The sequence below is a fragment of the Lissotriton helveticus genome, chromosome 11 (genome assembly GCF_964261635.1).
Source record: "Lissotriton helveticus chromosome 11, aLisHel1.1, whole genome shotgun sequence".
NCBI lineage: Eukaryota > Metazoa > Chordata > Amphibia > Caudata > Salamandridae > Lissotriton > Lissotriton helveticus.
Window position 1 is genome coordinate 913343192 of NC_136072.1, and position 20166 is coordinate 913363357.

The following is a 20166-nucleotide window of genomic DNA, read 5'->3' on the forward strand; positions in this document are numbered from 1 at the left end:
AGTTTGAGCCGGTTTGAGCCTGTTTGACCCTGTTTGACCCTGTTGAAGCCTGTGTGCCGGTATGAGCCAGTTTAAGCCTGTTTGAGTAGGTTTGAACCTGTTTGAGCCTATTTAAGCCGGTTTGAGCCTGTTTCAGCTAGTTTGAGCCGGTATAAGCCTGTTTGAGCCGGTTTGAACCTGTTTGAGACGATTTAAGCCTGTTTTAGCCGGTTTGAACCTGTTTGAACCTGTTTGAGCCAGTTTGAGCCAGTTTGAGCCAGTTTGAGCCGTTTTGAGCCTGTTTGAGCCGGCCTGCTTGAGCCAGTTTGAGCCAGGGAAAGGGAGTGTTGGGGAATCAAAAATTGCACTGCAGGCTGGTTGGGGAGGAATCAATAAAGGCAACTGAGGAAGGCGAGAAAGAGGAATACAGATGGGAGGGAATTACATTAAGGAGACAGCTGGTAAACAAACACATGGACTCGGCCTAAAAACAGTGCAGAGGTTAGGGGAGGGCAAGCAATTTTTTTGAGAAATGGAAAGGAGGAGAAGGGCGGGGGTGAAGACGAAGGATTAAACAATAGATACAGGAGGAGGACGGGGAAGTGATGAATCAACGGATAGTGAAGGAGGGCAGGAGGGGTGATTAAACAATGGACAGGGGAGAAGAGGGGTGGGGGTGATTTAACGACAGGGGAGAGGGATGGGGAAATGATTAAAGAACAGACACAGGAGGAGGGCGGTTGGGAAAGGTTTAAAAAACAGGCAAAGGGGGAGTGCTGTGGGGGAATGATTAAACAACAGACGCAGGAGGAGGGCAGTGGGAGAATGATTAAATAACATACAAGAGGAGGGCAGTGGGGGGAATGATTAAACAATGGACACGGGAGGTGGGGGTGACTAAAGAACAGACACAGGAGGAGGACGGGGTGATTTTACAATTGACAAGGGGGGAGTGCTTAAACAATGGAAACGGGTGGATGGTGGGGGAGAGGTTAAGCAACTGACATGGCAGGAGGGCGGGGTAATGATCAAACAACAGACATGGGAGGTGGGAATGGGAAGACAATGGACAGTGGAGGAATGGGGAAACTAGGGACAGCGTGGGGGTAAGTGGGTGGGGGAATAGCCAACAGTGCAGGAGGAGGGTGGGGTGAAGGAGAAGGTCTGCAGACGCATGCACTTTATGAGTGCATGTGCAAAAGTAAAACTTTAGTTGAATGACCATCCATTGCAGACTGATCAGCCAGGGTATATATCATCTTATTCTACATGTAAGAGCACAGCCTTTAACCGCATTAGCGCTACCGGTTTTCCCGCTGTGCGCTGACTTTTTTAAAATACCGCGTTACATGACGAGCTGAGCTCGTCATGAGCGTGCGAGCGGCGCAACTCATGACGAGCTCAGCTCGTCATGAGCGAGGAAGGGGTTAACAATGTGTCTGGGCTCACTCATAACCACAAAGTCATGTCTCTGCACGCTGATCTGAAGCCACATTCTAAAAAAGTATCAATACTAAAAAGGTGATGTTTCGTGAGACTTGACTGCAGTTGGTTATACTAAATCTTTTTGAGTCGGCACTCCTCTCAAGAGTTCTGTAGATGGAGAATATATATTTGTTAAAGTCTTCTGGGTCTAGGTAGTGATTTTCCTAAGTATGTCTTAGGTGCCCGAATATTCGTTCAACGGGGTAATTTATGTTTTGAGATATAGATGTGCAGCTTCGCAGGGGCAGCATTTGATCAAATTCTCTAGATTTAGGTTGTCAGAGTTGGTTGAAGTTTCTGTCACATCAGATTCTTTGGAGAGGCATTAAGATAAGAGGCTGAAATGCTAACTAGGTGGAGATAGTTCATTGCTTGATTGAGAGTGGGGATGCTCCATTGCAGGTCAGAGTTTGTTTTTGTCCTAGAGCACTACACAAGCTAGTTGCAGGAAGGATGCTATGCATCGTTAGGAAATAATGTAGGCATATTGTAGTTTCCATTTTCTAAGGCTCAAAGGCAGTGATGTAAGGAGCAGACTTTAGGATAATGCTTTGTGAAGGGATGGCATAGATTTCTGTAGTGTAGATGGAGGAAAGTCCGTACAGATTATGGCTATGAAGTTAAAGGAGGGGACTGGCTCTGGGGCTAATGAATATGGCTGGTGGTTTTCAAAGAATGGTTGAAGGCAGACAGTGTGAAAGAGCAAATGCAAAGAAAGAATGAGCGTGTGCAGAGTGTGACCGAGGCTATGTACAGCATTATTAAAGGTGTGCAGAGAATGGCTCAGGGAGTGAGGAACGACGGTAATGGCATGCTGATGGACTCAGTCTGCAAAGTGTGACTGAGTGCATGTAGAGCATTACTGAGAGTTTATGCACCGCTTCTGAGGGCGTGAGGAGTAGGATTGTGGGTATGTATCAAAAGTATGTCTACGGGTGTTGAGAACATGGATTAGGAAGTACCTAACATGGCTTTGGAGAATAACGCTCTGGCTTTATAGCGCATCGGTGAGTCAGCGCACAGCATGGCACAGGAAGAGCATGGCAAAGGGAGTAAAAAGCAAGGGTGGAGGTAGCCATGTGAATTTGCAGAGGTTGTGCACAGGGCTGCTGGGGCTGTGGAATGCACATGCGAGCGTGTGCAGGGCATGGCTAAGGACACAGCAGAAATACAACTGTTCAGGATGGGTTTACCCATGGGGCCAAAACCGCAGGCCACATTTGTTTAATTTTCAGTACCATAATCTAGCAGGCTCCCTAATGTTGATGCAGGGTACGAAAATTAAAGGCGAAGGAGGTGGGATGTCTGCCACTCTTTTTAACACAGCTCCGTAATAATGTCTGTGTAGATATTCACAAACAGAACGTGGGCTCTCTTTCCTTGAACGAGGATGTGTGTGTAGGGTTGAATCAATGCCTACTCTTGAGAAAGAGCTTTAGCGTAGTTAAAATTCACATTCATCTGATTTTGGTTGAAGGTTTGAGGTCAAATGTCAGACAACAGTATATTGGTATGCCATTTCACACTAGCTGATGCCTTCCAAAATACGGAGAAGTGCCTCTCTTTTGAGGAATCATCTGGAATTGCAGAACATGAATGGGTGACTCAGCATGGGTAGCAGAGCCACCAAGAACAAAAAGATTTTTTCACACAGGAAGCTCCTTTAAAAAACAAGCATCGCAGCACCGACGCTTTACTTTTAATGTTAAAAGTAACCCCCAGGTGTCGCGATTCTACCAAAAGTAAAGAAATAGAAAAAAATTCTATTTCTTTACTTTTGGTATAATCACAGCACACGTGCTTTACTTTTAATGTTAAAAGTAAAGCGAGGGTGCCGCGATTATAGCAAAAGTAAAGAAATAGATGTTTTTTTCTATTTCTTTACTTTTGGTATAATCGCGGCACCCGAGCTTTAATTATAACATTAAAAGTAAAGCGTGGGTGCCGCGATTATACTACAAGTAAAGAAATAGAAAAAAAATCTATTTCTCTACTTTTTGGTATAATCGCGGCACCCGCGCTTTACTTTTAATGTTAAAAGTAAAGCGCGGGTGCCGCGATTATGTCAACAACTAGTGGTGCGCGCGCACCACAGAGGAGTGGGGGAGGGAGCACGGCAGCGGCAGCAAGGCGAACGCGCGCTGCTGCATGTTCTAGCCACTGACGGGAATGGGGATTTCAAAGGCGGGACATTGTCCCGCCTTTGCCCAAACGCATGCCGTTTTTCTAATTAAAAAAACACACGCAAGCCAATGCCACATGGGAAAAGCAAACCCACACGCACGAGCGTGTGGGTAGCTTTCAAAACCTCGTACAAGAAGTCTCGTGTGCGCACTGTAACGCTAGGCGCGAGACCTAAAAACTATTTTTAATAGTTATTAAAATCCAATTGAATGGTGAAGTTGGATTTTAATACATTTTAAGGAAAGTAACTTTTAGAAAGTTACCTTTTCCCTGCCTTATGGTCCAGGAGACTAATTTTTATTTGCTATCCAGCTTCTCCTAACTAGTATTTAGCTTTAAATAGGTGAGAAAAGCCTCCCAGTAGTAAAACAACAGGCTGACCTGAATCGGCAGAGATTACTCTTCTAAACCTCACATAATATATGGGGAGGAGGGCTGTGGGCATACTTTGTGACACTGCAGTGTTAAATCTTGCTTGAGTGTCAAATCCTGCTTGGCAGGTCAACTGGGTTCACATATAAGACAATGAGCACACTTGAAAGGCATTAAAACAGGACACCAAGATAATTGCACTGCCTGGTTGATGAAGGACTATGCATTTGCCCTCCACATAACCCTTGGGGCACACTAAAAATGGGAGAGAACAGGATGCCAAGACAATTCTTGTCAATCCACTGTCAAGTTGTTGAAGGACTCCGCATTTGTCCTACCAGACTTCTGTCTCTTGGTTTATTATGGGTAAAGTGCTTGCCTCAAACTGGATTTTATTGTTAGATGTGGATCACTGACATATTATCGAAAGACACATTATCGAGATACAAAAATATCGACACAAAAATATCGAAATCAAAAATATCGAAGTTATATCTACATAATGGTAAGTACAAAAATATCGAAAAAATAATATCGTTGTACAAAAATATCGAAATAAAAAATATCGTTTTTTTAAATGTATTAATAATAATGTAAAAATAATTTAAAAATACATATAATTTTACAAATATTAACGCATGTTTTTACAACGCAGATACTTTTACAACACATACCATTACAACATAAGTATTGGTAAGTATATAATAATTTTTTATGTAAATTAATTAAAATAAATATAATATAATTTAATTTAATTTAATTTAATTTAATTAATTTAATTTAAATTTAAATTAACTTTAATTTTTACACTGTACCCCTGTACCCCAAAAACCCAAAACTGACCCTGAACCCTAAAAATACCCCTTTACCCAAAAACTAAAAACTGACCCTGAACCCTAAAAATACCCCTTTACCCAAAAACAAAAAACTGACCCTGTGCCCTAAAAATACGCCTTTACCAAAAAACTAAAAACTGACCCTGAACCCTAAAAATACCCCTTTACCCAAAAACCCAAAACTGACCCTGAACCCTAAAAATACCCCTTTACCCAAAAACAAAAAACTGACCCAGTGCCCTAAAAATACCCCTTTACCCAAAAACTAAAAACTGACCCTGAACCCTAAAAATACCCCTTTACCCAAAAACTAAAAACTGACCCTGAACCCTAAAAATACCCCTTTACCCAAAAACTAAAAACTGACCCTGAACCCTAAAAATACCCCTTTACCCAAAAACTAAAAACTGACCCTGAACCCTAAAAATACCCCTTTACCCAAAAACAAAAAACTGACCCAGTGCCCTAAAAATACCCCTTTACCCAAAAACTAAAAACTGACCCTGAACCCTAAAAATACCCCTTTACCCAAAAACTAAAAACTGACACTGAACCCTAAAAATACCCCTTTACCCAAAAATAAATCTAATTAATGTAATTAACTAATTAACATTAATTAATTACCAATTAATTTTAATTAACAATAACAATAAATTATATATCTTAGCACATTAAATCTAATTAATTTAATTAACTAATTAATATTAATTAATTACCAATTAATTATTAATTAACAATAACACTAAATTAAATATATTACCACATTAAATCTAATTAATGTAATTAACTAATTAGTTTCAATTAATTACAAATTAATTATTAATTAAAAAATATTTAAAAATATATATTAATTATTTAATTATTATTAAATTACTTCCCCCCCTATTCCCCTATAAACCCACAACCCGCTCTAATACTAAAACGCAAAATGTTAACATAATTACTAATTTTCAAACATACATTTCTAAACATATTTAGCAAACATATAGACAACATAATAAAATACATAACACTAAACAACAAAATTTCGATATTACTAACATACATACCTTAATCTCGATATTCTGTCTGTCGATATTATGGCACATCGATATACTATACCATCGATATTAAAACATCGATATTATTGTATATCGATATTTTGTTTTCGATATTTTGTCTGACTACCGTTAGATGTGGAGTAGGATTACCATAGAATACTCCTTACACCCTCTGTCCTCAGACCCCAGTGCAGCTGAAGACTTTCGCCATCTTGAAAATTCCCAAAGTGGGTAGGGTTGGCCCTGGAAACTTTTACCTATTGGTTTACCTATTGGTTAAGTCCTTCCCCTCCACTAGCTAGTGCCAGGCCTAAATGTGGCACCTGCGGACACCCACTTTAGAACACTTTCTGGACCTGTGGAAGATCAGAAATGGACATGACCTGCTGTCTTAGATCTGAGAAGAGACCTGAAGGAGTGGACCTGCTCCCTCTTTTACCCAGGACGAAGAAGTGCACTCCAAGGGTCATAAGGCTGAACTTCTGTTCAAGCTACAGGGCTACAACAAGCTATGAGAGTCCTTTTCCTGGAAATACCCAGCTAACCAATGCCAACTAGAACTGGACTGGATCCTATTGTTGGCCTCTGCCTGACATCTTGTGAGTGCCTTTCTTGAGGTACTGAGGGCTTTAGACGTGTACTCCTGAGGTGAATTGAGACTTAAAGGATTAAGTCAGAAGATATACCTGGTTGGTGGTAAACAACGTTTACCCTGAAAGTTTTCCCCCGCAGCGAATCACAATGCGGTCGTTACAACGACTGTGTTGTGATTCCGCATACCATTACTCCGTAAGTTTGAACAACGACTTGCGGAGGGGGGGGGAGAGGTGTTGCATTTAAAATCCAACACCTTCCCTATTGTCCGCACAGACTGTAGTTGGAATAGTAAATTATACGGAGTAATGGTATGCGGAATCACAACGCGGTCGTTGTAAGGATCGCGCTGTGATTCCCTGGGGGGAAAAAGACTGCAGGATTCCGACACATTCCTGGTTGGTATATCCAACTCGCACTCTATGATGGTCAGCCTTAAATTGCGCATAGATCCCGATCCACTGTGACCACTGATGCGTTTTGCTGTTTGGAGCTATTTCTACTTACAACTTGAAAAATCCTTATCCCCGTTACCCTTATTTGATTTTTGTCATTTTGGTGTGACCTTGTTTATTACAGTCTACTCTATTTTTCTAATTTGGTAGGTGATTTTTATTGTTTTGCATTTTAACCTTATTACTGTTTTGGTACTGCATAAATACTTTACACATTGCCCCCAAGTTAAGCCTATGTTTATGTGCCGTAGCTATCATTGGGTTGAGCTCAGGTTAATTTAGTGACTTTGAGTGCTCACCCTGACAAGGGGTGTGGTTATTCCATGAGGTTAGTAGTTACCCATCCCAGGTATTAATCACATTTCTTGCATGTGCGAAAAAACCAACTGGATTGATGAAGTATTTTTATGGCTAGCAACTTCAAATAGGGGTATCCAGGAGTAGCAGCTGCTACTTACAGGCATCCAGTTGCTACACCCGTGATGCTGGCTAGTCATCAGCCTTAGAGATTTTAGGGTTTGTAGCATATCAAGGTAATGGGCTGGGATAGGCAGGTTAAAAGTAAATAGTTTATACTTTCTGATAGTGTGACGTCTCGCTTCATGCAGTTAGATAAGGGCAGTGGCGTAACACAAAATGATGCCACCCCCGCACAATGTAATAGGACCTTCCTCCAAGTCTCTCCCATCTCACAGATATTCATTATCCTTAGGATGAATGGGGTCCACTTGAAGGCTTAGTAGGGGCCCATTGAGGTGTTGCCCAGCCACTCGCAGCAGGGGCTGCTGTGGCCTCCGTTACACCCCTGGGCAAGGACTGGCAGGTAGTAAGATAGTTGTAATCTTTTCTAAAACACACTTGTTTGTCTTGTGGTGCTCACTCTGCAGCAGGAACTAAGCAGCAGTCGTTTGGCGGTGAGACGGCACTGTGTGAGGTGGAATGACATAGCCACCGGGTAGTGGTCGCATGTAGTGATGACTGGCTGGGCAGCAGTTAGCGGTGGTCAGTGGAAGAACTTAGGGGCATATTACCTAGAAGTGCGTTAATTATCGCACATAGCCAGGCCCGGACTGGCCGTTGCGGGCACCGGGCAATTCCCCGGTCGGCCGCAAGGGTGGGGGCCGTTTTTGGGCCGCTGGGGGCCGTTTTTGTGACAGGGCCGTTTTTGCAGCAAAGCTGCAAAATCGGCCCTGTAACAAATTCGGCGGAAAGCGGCCCTGGTAAAGAGCTTGATGGCATCCCCCCCCCCTCCCCCAGGGAGAGGAGGGGGGGCCGGACGAGCACTTTGCCAGGGCCGGTTTTGGTTCCCAGTCCGGCCCTGCACATAGCACATCTTCATATCGCCGGATTTTTTCGCCGTGATAGCGCGCAATTATCAATGCGCATCACGTAGGCGAAATGAAATCCGGCGATGGCACATTAGCGCATGAGAACAAACGTTGTTTTTATGAGCTAATGTGTGCATTGATAATATGGGGGGGGGATTCAGCTTTATGATCCACCCCCCCATGTTATTAATGCCTAACGTCTGGTCAGAGCAGGCGTTGGGAGACCTGCGATAAACGAGTTTATCGCAGGTCTGCCTCTCCCAACGCCTGCCTTGGTAATAGGGTGTTCCCACCTCCAACCACATTTTACATGTGGTTGGACGTGGGAACGCCCACTTTGTATGTCATTAGCGATGTTTGTCGCCGACATGCAAAGTGGGCTTGAGCCAGGCGTTAAAATGCCCTTGTGGATAGGGCTCTAGAAGTATCGCCGCTTTCTCGGCACAATTCGCCGAAAAAGCGGCGATACTTCCCCTTGCTAATATGCCCCATGGTGCCTCGCCTCGATTCAGCACCCCTCTGTTCCCAATAATCCCTAGTGGCCACAGGACACTGGTCACTGGAGTGGGCCTTTGATTGAAGATAGATCATGTTTGAGAACTGCATGTTACATTTCAAGCAAAATTTTGTAGAATTTCACCTATTTTAAAACGCCACCAAGGCAGGCACTTTGGCAGCTACGGGAGGACTGCAATCTTGAAAAAAATGCTTTGCATTTGGTCTGTAAAATGGGCTCGATCACTTTGCTGCGTTTCCTGTTCTGGTGGCTGGCTGGCTCGTGCTCTGGCAGTCACGTGCTCTTTGTGACCTCAGCTAAGAGCGCGCAGAGCTTGGTTTAGGTTACGAAGGCGGAAGGAAGCACCTGGACCCCTGCCAACTTTGAAAACATTTACATAGTGCAATTCTTTTTCAGTTTTATCGATATGAATCATTGAGAAAAGAGAAGCTAGAAACTCAGACACTCAGGGGAGGGTGGGGTTGTTTTGAAAATCACCGCGAAAATGTGTTACTATGGGCAAATGGTGACTGTTACAGCACTTTTTTTCAAATATATATTACTAAAAAGCCCTGCGTTTTACAGGCAGTCTTTGAGTATTCAAATATATCAAGCTCTGACACAAAACCCAGGCGCATTCTTACTCCACAGAATCACACTATATCTGTGCCTACCAAAAACGTGCATTTAAGAGAAACACAGAAGTTGCACAGGGCAGTTAATCGAAACAACAAAAATCCCTCCTCAGTGAGGTTCAGTGGTGTTCCCGGGACACCGCCTGCTAGAGTCCTGCTTCCACTTTGGGGCACAACTAGCTGTGATGCTTTGCACGTGATGGATGTATTAGTTGGCCAATACCAATTAGGAAGTCCCATTAGCATCTTTGTTCTTTACAGTCCTTTATCTCGGTGTCTACCACTCACCGTCATGACCGGTTTGTGGCACTCCGGTTTGGCCTTTATTGCAAATATCAATGTCTGGATTCTTTAGGGTTACAAGGGTGATTCTAGCAGTTCCAGATTGAGACAACTTCCTCAAACGGTCGGTTCCAGATTCCACACCGCGGGCTGATGGATGACTGGCTCCCATGGGTGCCTCTACCCCTCACACCTGGCAATCTGTTCCTGAAGCAGGGACATTTTAAGGATTGTGAGGTCCTGGGCCACATGTATTTTGGGGACCCCTGTTCGGAACAACTTTGAATTTATAATCCAATTTTGGCTCTTTCATTCATGCCCTCTTTGGCCAGGTCACTGGCAGTGCACAGGCACACTGGCCCAAATCCTAAATATGTTTACATCTAATATTCAGGGCTAGTGATGTGTGTTTTCAATATTGTAACACAGCAGTGCACTAATACTACTGCAAAATCTCTGTGATACCCTCTCATTTCTCATATGTAAGATTCTGTTTGGTCTGAAAAAACTTTTTAATGAATATTACATGACACAGAAACATTTCTCTGCAAAATGGCTCTTATAGACTCTCACACATCAACCATATTAAAAATGCAATTAAACAATCAGTTTAAGAATTATTCAAGGTCATCGGGGCAAGAATCGCAGAACAGACCAGGCTCGATCAGGGGGCCCCCTTAAATACTAGGTCCCTGGGCCAGAGCCCACTTGAAATGAAATGAAATTGGGATTTGTAACGTGCACTATCACCCGGAGGTGTCTAGGTGCGGCGGCTCAGATCTGAAATATCAGCCTGCACAGGAGCAAACAAGAGATAGCCACTACATGTTGAACATCAAGGTTTTTAGCGATTTGCGGAAATCCATGATGTTGTTTTCTGTCTTCAAACATATTGGGAGTGTGTTCCACAGCTTCACTGTCCCAGCCACGAAGCTTCTCCCTCCCCAAGATGCCCATTTGACTTTGGGGACTGCAAGATTGGCAGAGGTAGCAGAGCGGAGCTCTCTACCACTTTGCCCGTGCCTTAAAACGTCTCTGGATGTAAGCACCCAAAGGCATGCTGTGGTTTGGGAACCGAGCCCTGAGCAACCTGAGTCCGCTGAAGCATCCCCCAAAAGATCTTCCCATCCGCTGAGCCATGTGCCGGCCTTCCTGGGGTTAGGTTGCGTCCTCTTGAAGGGGCAGTGCAGCCCCTCAGACAGGGAGGTAGGCTGTCATCCCCCTCTTTGCAGGTCACTGAGGCAAGGCTTCACATCGACTTCGCAGATCCAGACTGCTACTGGTGACTAGCACCCCTCATGGCCAGACCAACTCAGATGAAGCAACTCTTGCTTGAGGAGAACAATATTTGTACCTCTCAGGTGGTCTAGTCAGGAAGCCAGAACAAGAGGGTTAACTTTGTGTAAAAGTGTATGCATTCCTTCGATGCAGGAGCATTGTATGGGATTCTGAGTAACCAGTCCTCAGTCAGACCAGTTTGAACTGGTCTCAGGTGCTACCTGGATGGCGCTCAGACACAATCCGGTATCTCTACCCATTGCACTTGAACACAGGAAACAGCGATGGGTGAGTTTACCACCCATCTTGTATATCGTGCACACCATGTCCAAATGAACTTCATCATATCACCCATAAACTGTGCATCCACCACAGTATGGAGCCTCCCCACAAGGTTACAGGTAAAACGTCTGTTGCCATGAACTAGAATCATTCTTCTGCCATTGCCTCGGTTGGAAAAGCAGTGGGAATGCTCACTCAGAAAGCGGAGAATCTGTGTTGACCACCAAGCGAGCACAACTAAAACAGAAGGAGCAATTATAGAAGGCGTGCATGGTTTTCAAGCCAACTGGAGGAAAACAGTGGGTTTACAAGAAAACATGGCAGTACGGTACTGCATTACCAAGTCATGCCTGGGATTTGTATCTCAATTGTGTCACCCTCTCCAAAGAAAAGGCTCCTGACTTACCAGAGGAGCTACATGCCCCAAGAAAAGCAAGATGCTATACACGTGCATGCAAGGCTGCAGTATACAAATGATGCTTGTGTAAGGACATATACCAACTAAGCCTGGAAATGTGAGAATTGATAATGACACATGGGGTGCCAGCCAGGATATATGATAGTTAAACTTTGACACATGATAGTTGATCCTGGACATATGAGAGTTGAGACTCCAGAAATGATGGTGAGTAGGGGCACATGATGGTGAAGCCTAGTCATTTAATGTCCACAATTTGGCCCATAAAAGGCTGCGCCTCCTACGCCAAATACATTGGCTTCCAATCAAGAAACGGGCCACCTTTAACCCCATTGATGCTGCCCTCGGCCGTTGAACGTTCGGAGCACTACCTGGCTGGTGCTGCGAATGTTCAACGTCCGACGCGGCCCCGCCCACTCTGTAGAACGCCCGCTCTGTGCCGAAATAACGGCCGCAGTAAACGGCTTAAACTGTTGTTCCTGGTTTTCAGGTCCCTCCATGAACTGGGACCGGTCTATTTGACTAATAAACTTGAATGGTACCATCCTGCACGTCAGCTTAGATCCAGCAATCGTAAGCTGCTGTGCTGCCAGAGAATCAGGAAGGTAAAATTTGGAGGTCATGCCTTTTCCTATCTGGCACCCAAACTCTGGAACGACCTCCCTGAACACATCCGTGAATGCCCAAATCTGTCCCAATTCAAAAAATGCCTTAAAACCTGGCTTTTCTAATCTGCTCATTAATGACTGCCTGTCTTTCTCAGGCGCCGAGTGATCCCCTTGGGGATGATTTGTGCGCATTACAAATGACTCAAATAAATAAATAAAGAGATGCCTACACTGCTGGCCCTCCAGATGAGCTGATGGCTCCCAAATTCCACTTAAGGTTGCACCACTTTTAGCAAGGTGGCAGTTTAGTGAGGTAGGCAGCACCAGGTGATGATAAGATACGTCTATAGTATTCTCCCAAATGAAATGTCCTGCCTTGTACCCTATCACAGACTACATTAATAAGCACATTTGTTAAACATGCCTTTAGAATGGTTCTCCTGAGCACTAGTTAGGGTTGTGAAGGTGCTAAATTATTGCAAAGAGCTGTGTGAGACCAGAGCGACAGAAAGGTGGGATTTGTAAGACTGTCCTTGTTCCTGATTTTCTGTCTTTATTTCCTCTAAATTGCAGGCCCTCCTGGACCAACAGGAAAAGATGGAGCTGCTGGTGTTCCCGGAGAGCGAGGCACTCCAGGCCCCTCAGGTCCTCCAGGACCTCCAGGCCCTCCCGGGCCAGGGATTTCGGTCGGACCTACAATTTCACGGCTCTATGAGCAAGGTGAGTTAGTCTGGATGACAACTTCATAAGGCTTTGACTCTGCAAGGCTCTCTCATGCAGGGGCAGTAGCACTGCCCCAGAGAAGGTCAAGTTTGCACTTGGATGTATGTGGAATGATCAGGAGGGGGGCATGCTTTGCTTATGTCACACTGTAAAAGAGGACTACACAGAAAGGGATGGTGCAGCCATAAAGTGGTTGCAGCTATATTGGACCCTGGGCTGGGAATTAGTGGGTCCTGGAGCAATACCCATGGAAAAAGACTATGATAAACCCATGCCACCCCAACCTGCCTGACCATCGGCACTCATGCAGGACTTGAAGGTGTTCCTCGCACTCTCTTAAATGCAGTAATCCTAGTCTACAATAGAGGACTACATCTAAGCAAAGAGTAATTAAGAAGTAGATAAAACTCTCACGCCTGACAGAGGACAAAATGATGTCCCTTGAAGGCTTTGTTGGGTACACATGTGATACGTAGCTTTGCTGCTTACTCTGGTGGTGTCCTTGTCAGGGGTGGTTCACATACTTCTTCACTTGCTAAAGAGGCCTCAAAGGTAACTGTTGTGCTGACAGAATGCCCTGTCTAGACACCCCAAACCTACCACTGAACTTGGCATCCTGGCTCCAGAGGCCTTGCAATACATCCATTTGAATTGTGCTCATGACTGTATGAACATACATACAGAAGCTATGCTCCCTTCCACCAGGACACCCTATGCTTTCCTGTGTAGGATGATCTACTGCTAGCATAATTCACGTGATCTACTTGGCAGGAGAGAGCAGTTTTGCCATATAATGTTTAGCTAGCACAACCTAGCCTACAGGTATCCTCCATTAAAACCCCCTAACTGATATCATATCCTACAGAAAGTGTCATGTACTAGACTTTTTATTTATAAACCACTAGTGGAAGATAATCTGGAAGCTATCAAGAAAGATTACCCTTTAACTAGAAGTGAATTTAATATTGTTCTCTCCAAACTGTAAGTCCTTTGTTTGAGCCCATGCACAATATATATCCGTAACTCTTAACCTGGTTTCCATGTGGTCATTATGTTTAAACATAGAATCAGTACAATTCAAGCACTGTGCTTGCATGAACTCTACACGATTGTCTACAATAACAGGGCAATCGTGAGAATATATCCTTCCTTTCACCAGAGCTAGTCTATGGTTTCTATATAAACTCAAGGTATTTCCTTTTCAACCTTCTTTGAAAACCCACCTGCTCTAACCGAGAGACGGCTCCACAAATTAGAAGTGAGAAAGTTGTTGCATTACTATCAAGAGAACTCGAAGAACATCACAAAAAAAGTTAATCAGATCTTAGTTATTGTCTTATCTTAATGGTCTGAGTCATAACCTAGCAATGCGATGCAAGATGTCTAATATAAAAGGGCGTAAAAGGGTATGCTATCTAATAGCTAATAAACCCCTTCCTTGGAAATCAAGACAGACCTACTAGAGTAAAAGTCTCTACTCAGCCTAGTTTCAGAATTGAAACAGATTGAGCCAAATGCAAAACTGACCACCTGGGGGTTTGTCAACACCCTTATTAGACACTACTGTCTAAATTCAGATTCCAAGGCAGACGTCATAGTGAGTCAGACTTCTCTCAGATTGGCTGATAAATGTGGTTTCTTTTATTTCTAAGATGTTTTACTTGATCCTGATACTATTGTTGCCGATGGGTTTACAGTTTTTATCTTTGTTTATGACAATCATTGAAGATTCCATGATAAGGAAGAAAAAATTACTTACTTGTAGTACTAATTCTCCATTTTTAGAGTAATAAACACTGTATTTAACCCCCCCCCCCCTTCCCTCCCAGGTATTTTCAACTCATTCTCTTAATCAATGGAATTCAGTATCCTACTTTTTCGTTGAAAATCAGCTAGGAAACTAACTGCTGGTACAGGGCATTATGAGTGTACATAAACGTTCAGTGCTTATTTTAGCTTAAACAGCCAGTTTAGTCTTGTTTGCCTTTAATCATTCTATGGTTTCATGTTATGTAGATCAACCCTGAGTTGCTGTTGACTTCTTTTCCATAAAAACACAACTCAGACAATGGAGTCTGCAGTTTGCCTCCTATAAACATTCTAGCAAAAAAAATTCAGTTTCAGAAGAGATTTTTACCTCTTATTGCGAGTGATTTGGGATACCGCAACCTGTGTGGCGCAATTTCATGTTTATGACTTTGGTGACGATTGCCATTATGAGGAACCTTACTCACTTAGTATCCTGATTGACACCCTTCTACTGCAGAAGATCTCTTCCTTTGTTAATGTCCAGAGGTTGACACACACTTGATAGAATGCCAGAATCACATGTAAAAACCTGAGGCGGGTCTGGGGCAATCGATATTTGCCCGGCGGTATTGCCTCTGTGACCCTCTAGTTATTTAATCAATGAAGAGGCAGGCGCTGGAGACAGGAAAGCAGGAAACAAGGTTTTTATTCTCTCCGGAGGAGAACACAACGAAACGGACAGAAGGTATCGTTCTGAGGTGCTCTAACTGCATCCCTGAGGCCTGGCCTCTTATACACAAGTTTATCTTTTTATTGCATGTAACATATTCTCGTCGATACTTTGATGTACAGAAAGACATCCTCAGATCCCCCTTTGGGCCCGTTCCCACACACATTTACAGTTGAAGTCCCCACCCTAGTCACAACAGGTGATGAGTATCACGCAGCTGGATATTCCGCCGATTCGCGGAATGTGGGGGGTTTGATCGGATCTCATGGAGTGGGGGCTTTGATCAACCCGGGGATCCTTTGATGGGGGAAGCTTTCTATTGTACGGGGAGGGGCAAGGAATGGTATCGGCAGAGCTGGGTGTCGGCCTGGGAACGGGGAAGACAAAACGGGCACACAGGGAAAAAGGGGGTTTGCATCTAAGGGCCGGAGATCATGAAAGGGAAGCAGGGAGGTGTCGCGCTGGGAACAGGATGAGGGCCTGGGGCAGAGCAGTGCCGAAGAGGGGTTTATGACTCAAGGCAGGTGCAAGCAGGGGGTGGTCAGCGTGCAGGCTTAGTGAAGGCGAAGGGCTATGTCAGGGGCCAGCAGCATGCAAAAGGGTTCGCTCTGATCGGGGCATCTTAAAAAAATGGCGGGCGCGCACGACAAAAGTGTGGCATCAGGGGAAGAGGCAAGATGGCGCAGATAATGTTCACCAAAACGTACTAATTTTCAACAGTCCTCCCTTTAACATATTCAAGACATCTTGCTGGTTCATTTTCTACTCGGTTCTATTGTGGTGGGCATGAGAAAGAAAACGGTAGGAACCCTAGAGGAAAAGAGTTGTAAACAATACATTTTAACATTTCTAGTTTTTAGGAGGTGGGCCTATTTGATAAACTTTGATCAATTTGTTTAGCAGGAAAGTCATAGGAATGCAATACAAAAACGATTCTGTAGCGAGAGCAGCAAGCATATTTCATACTGGCAGGTTATTACATATATATCAGGTTCGGATTGGAGCATGATCAATACGATGGCGGCTGGGAGAGAAATGAGGTCTAGCAGAAACGGCGATTGGGGATGTCAAATGTTCGAAGTTTTAACGAGTTCTCATCATTCTTTGTTGCCTTTCGTTGGCGCTGTTGAGCACCGGCGGTGGAGCTACAAGTCCAGCTCTGTTCTAAGTTCTGCGTTGCAGGGCACGACCCTTTCCTTGCGTTTCTGGTCGGAAAGGTCCTTTTCGCCCTGTGTCCTTTGAAGTGATTGTCAGAAAGTTCAGAGGGAAGAAGAGTGTACGAAACAGTCCATAGGGTAGGTCAGAGGAAAAGGGGGATGGAGCAAGGCCAAATTAGGAACAAACTAGGGGAACGAGAGACTTCAAATAGGCGGGCGTGTGACCGAATTCAGAGAGCGGGGACTTGTCGACAGACACTGGACATCGAGCAGGGGCATCAGGTCGACCCTTTCTTCTCATGTTGTCGAAAACAGTGCCTCGTCCTGCAGCTCTTTTCTGTCGTGGTCTCGCCTTGGCTAATGTCGCAGGTGTTCCTTAGTCTGTAGTCAGGCCTCGTGCTCCCACATCCGGTCCTTCTCTCCTCCAACAGTAGTACCCTTAAACAAGTTTGAAAAGACAGTCTTTAGAGATTTTGCAGATGAAGATAATCAAAAAGTCTATTTCTCTCCCAGCTCCAGGCAAAGAATGAAAAATGCCCGTTATATTAGTGCTCACAACTGGCATATGAATGACCGGTGACGGGCCTGTTGGATTTACTATGACTTTCCTTTACAATTATTTATTACAGTCACGACAGTTCATCTGATAGTGACCCACCTTCGTGAGACGAACCTGGCAAAGATATGCCGTTCTCTAGAGTTTTACATTTACAAAGGGTACTGTGAGTCGTCAACATAGTACTACACAGGTATTTTGCTGAGAGACGAACATGGCTAAACATTTCCTTTCTATCGATGCATCCTGCCTTTCAACTACTACGGGGTTCATTTCGATGATTTCTTTACCTTGGACTAGTCCGTTAACCTTGTAAAACATCACTCTGGATCCTACGTAACCTTTTACAGCCCGATTACTTAATTAGGAGGGACAGGGGTTTTATGGGGAACAACCAGGGACATAGGAAACTTGTGGTGAGGGCATAAATCGACCCATCTCTTACAACCGGAAATGAGGGGTAGTTTCATAATTCCAGTTTTTGGGCGGCTGATACAGGGGGGTAACAGGGGTGATCATTTTTCTGGTTTGGGTATTGCGACAATTCGGGGAGGGGAGGGTCGCGTATTCTGAGGTCCTTGTTTTATACCATAGGAGCCGTTGACAGGTAGTTCCCTTATTTCGGGTCAGATTAGGGAACCTCTGTCGTCTTACCTGTCCTTTCCCTTACGGCCCAACCTCGGTTCATTGACTTCTAGCGGAAAAGGAGAGGTAATGACGCGGCTTCAGGGTGATTGTATTAAAGACAAGTTTTTGTGCAAATACTGACGGTATTTGAAGCCAATTAGGTGGTGTGCTAGGGGTGGCAGTCTGCCAATTTCGGGGCTAATCACTCGGAAGAGTGGGAGTGCAAAAATAGAGGGAGAGAGAGAGAGAGAGAGAGAGAGAGAGAGAGAGAGAGAGAGCGAGAGAGAGAGAGAGAGAGGGAGAGAGAGAGAGAGAGAGAGAGAGAGAGAGAGAGAGAGAGAGAGAGAGAGAGAGAGAGAGAGAGAGAGCGAGAGAGAGAGAGAGAGAGAGAGGGAGAGAGAGAGAGAGAGAGAGAGAGAGAGAGAGAGAGTGCAACGGCAGGCTAAATAGTACACGTGCAACAGAGAGGGTGGCAGTGTATTCAAGAAAGGCTATTTAGTGCATTACACAGTAAAGGGCATTCACGGGTCTGCGTTAGAATCTTGTAATCATGCAGTTTGAGCATTAGACAGGGTAGAGGGGACGTGCCTTGAGAAAAAGGAAAGAAGAAAGGAGGTACCATTTTGTCGCACTTCTCGCATTCTCGGTCCTTCGACCAGTTGGGTCGACGCCTCAGTCACACACGCACATTCCCTCACAGTTTCGCATCATACGTGACATGGGTTCATTCGTCCGGTCTGGTTTAAGGGTGATCACTTTTTATCAGGTTGCGCTAATTTTTCGGGTTTGTTCGATACGTGAGTAGTTTGCAGGCGTGCTTAGACACCACCTTGCGGTGCTAGTCCGCTTCGTGTATTAGACATGGCAAGGCTTCAGATCTTCGCCACACCTCGGCTGTAATCTCTGATGTAACCTGCAGAGGGAGGGAAAAAGGGGGGTGGGGGAGACAGCATTCGCGCATATTCAAATACATGGATTCATAAGTCCTTTACTTACCTCTTACTCGTCTTTCCTCCTCGGGGCAGGGTCCCCGGGGATATGGTTTCTGGAGTCGAGGGGGGTAGTGTGTCCATATAGGTCGTGTGCAGGGAAACGTAAAAAGGAAACCAGAGGTGCTTAGTGCGAGGTATCTAGTCAAAGGATGTATCTCACTATCGGGATCCTTAAACCTCTTTCAACGCTGTGGCGTTCTAAGGTTCTTCGGTTCTTGGGTCAGCTCCGTTCCCTGATACTTTGGAACGTTGTACTTTATCACATTTACATTATTTCATTTCACCCTCCTTTTACATTCCCTCATTTACACCGTTCGTTTTACCCATCCTTGGAAGTCAAGGTCTTCCTCTACGCGAGAGTTCATGAGTCAGTCGCGTACTTTGAAGGCGGAGTGTCGTGTTGTCAATCTGATCCGTCCTCCAGGGCTGGGCAACCATCTTCTTTTAACCTTAAAGAGAGAGCAGAGTAGGGTGCACAGAAAAGAACTTTCCCACCGACCCCACATTTTTAAAATAAAGCATGCAATACCCGTCCATAGTTTCAAAAACTTTATTTTGCAAAATCATTTCAGCATGAGGATTATGAGGGTGCGGTCGTATTTGGCCGGTCGTGGCAATGGCTAAAGTGCGTACAGTGGGGGGTGTCGTTTGCAGCAATAAAAACATCGGAAAGTTTTACTCATTCATTTGTAAGAGACTAAAACGTCTATTAATTGGCTGGGGGTTCGGGGGCATTTATTTTCATAATTTAGAAGCATAATCATAAGAGTGGTAATCAGATTTCCTATATGCATACCGTACGTGAGCGTCGTAAATGAGGTTTGCATCAGTTATAAAAATATAATACATTGTACATTTGTAATCAACATTTGTAACGGGGATCCTTTCATACTGTTCGTCGAGTGAGTTCTCCTTGTCTTTTCTAGCCAAGTGTACAAAGGATCATATAAAATCTTAGAACATCAAGTTTATATTAGTGCGAAGGAACACCACGAGGTGTTCGTAAGTTCCGATTGATACCAGCGCCATTTTGGGCGGGGCCGGCTCAGTCCGGAAGCAGCATCAGGGGGAAATGTTTCCCATTACTGGCAGTTTGGACCAGAGTCCTTTTCGGCAGTTCTAGAATTCATGCTAACAGAAGGAGTGGCAATGTCATGTTTGTTTCGTTGGCGATCAAGGCAGCCGTCCCTTACCGGAAGCCTGCAGAGGCCGAAGGTTCCGCCGGGGACCTTTGTAGGATCTTCAAGGCTGTGGAGATGCTGTCGGAGATGGGGGCTCGTGCTCCAGGGGGCAAATGTTCGAGTTATATTGCTGGTCAAAGTTACTCTAGTGGCCGGGGCCCGCCTTCCAGCGGACCCAG

At 44.6% G+C, this 20166-nt stretch overlaps 1 protein-coding gene across 4 annotated transcripts in view; it reads left to right on the forward strand.

The window, feature by feature from the left end:
- The window catches only part of EMID1 (EMI domain containing 1), a 543734-nt gene that overhangs the window by 459224 nt on the left and 64344 nt on the right, over positions 1–20166 (forward strand). For all 4 annotated transcript variants that reach the window (XM_078667173.1, XM_078667172.1, XM_078667170.1 and 1 more), the window contains one exon: positions 12846–12992. In XM_078667173.1, the coding sequence (XP_078523299.1) occupies positions 12846–12992 (147 nt within the window). The remainder of the gene's footprint in view (positions 1–12845; positions 12993–20166) is intronic.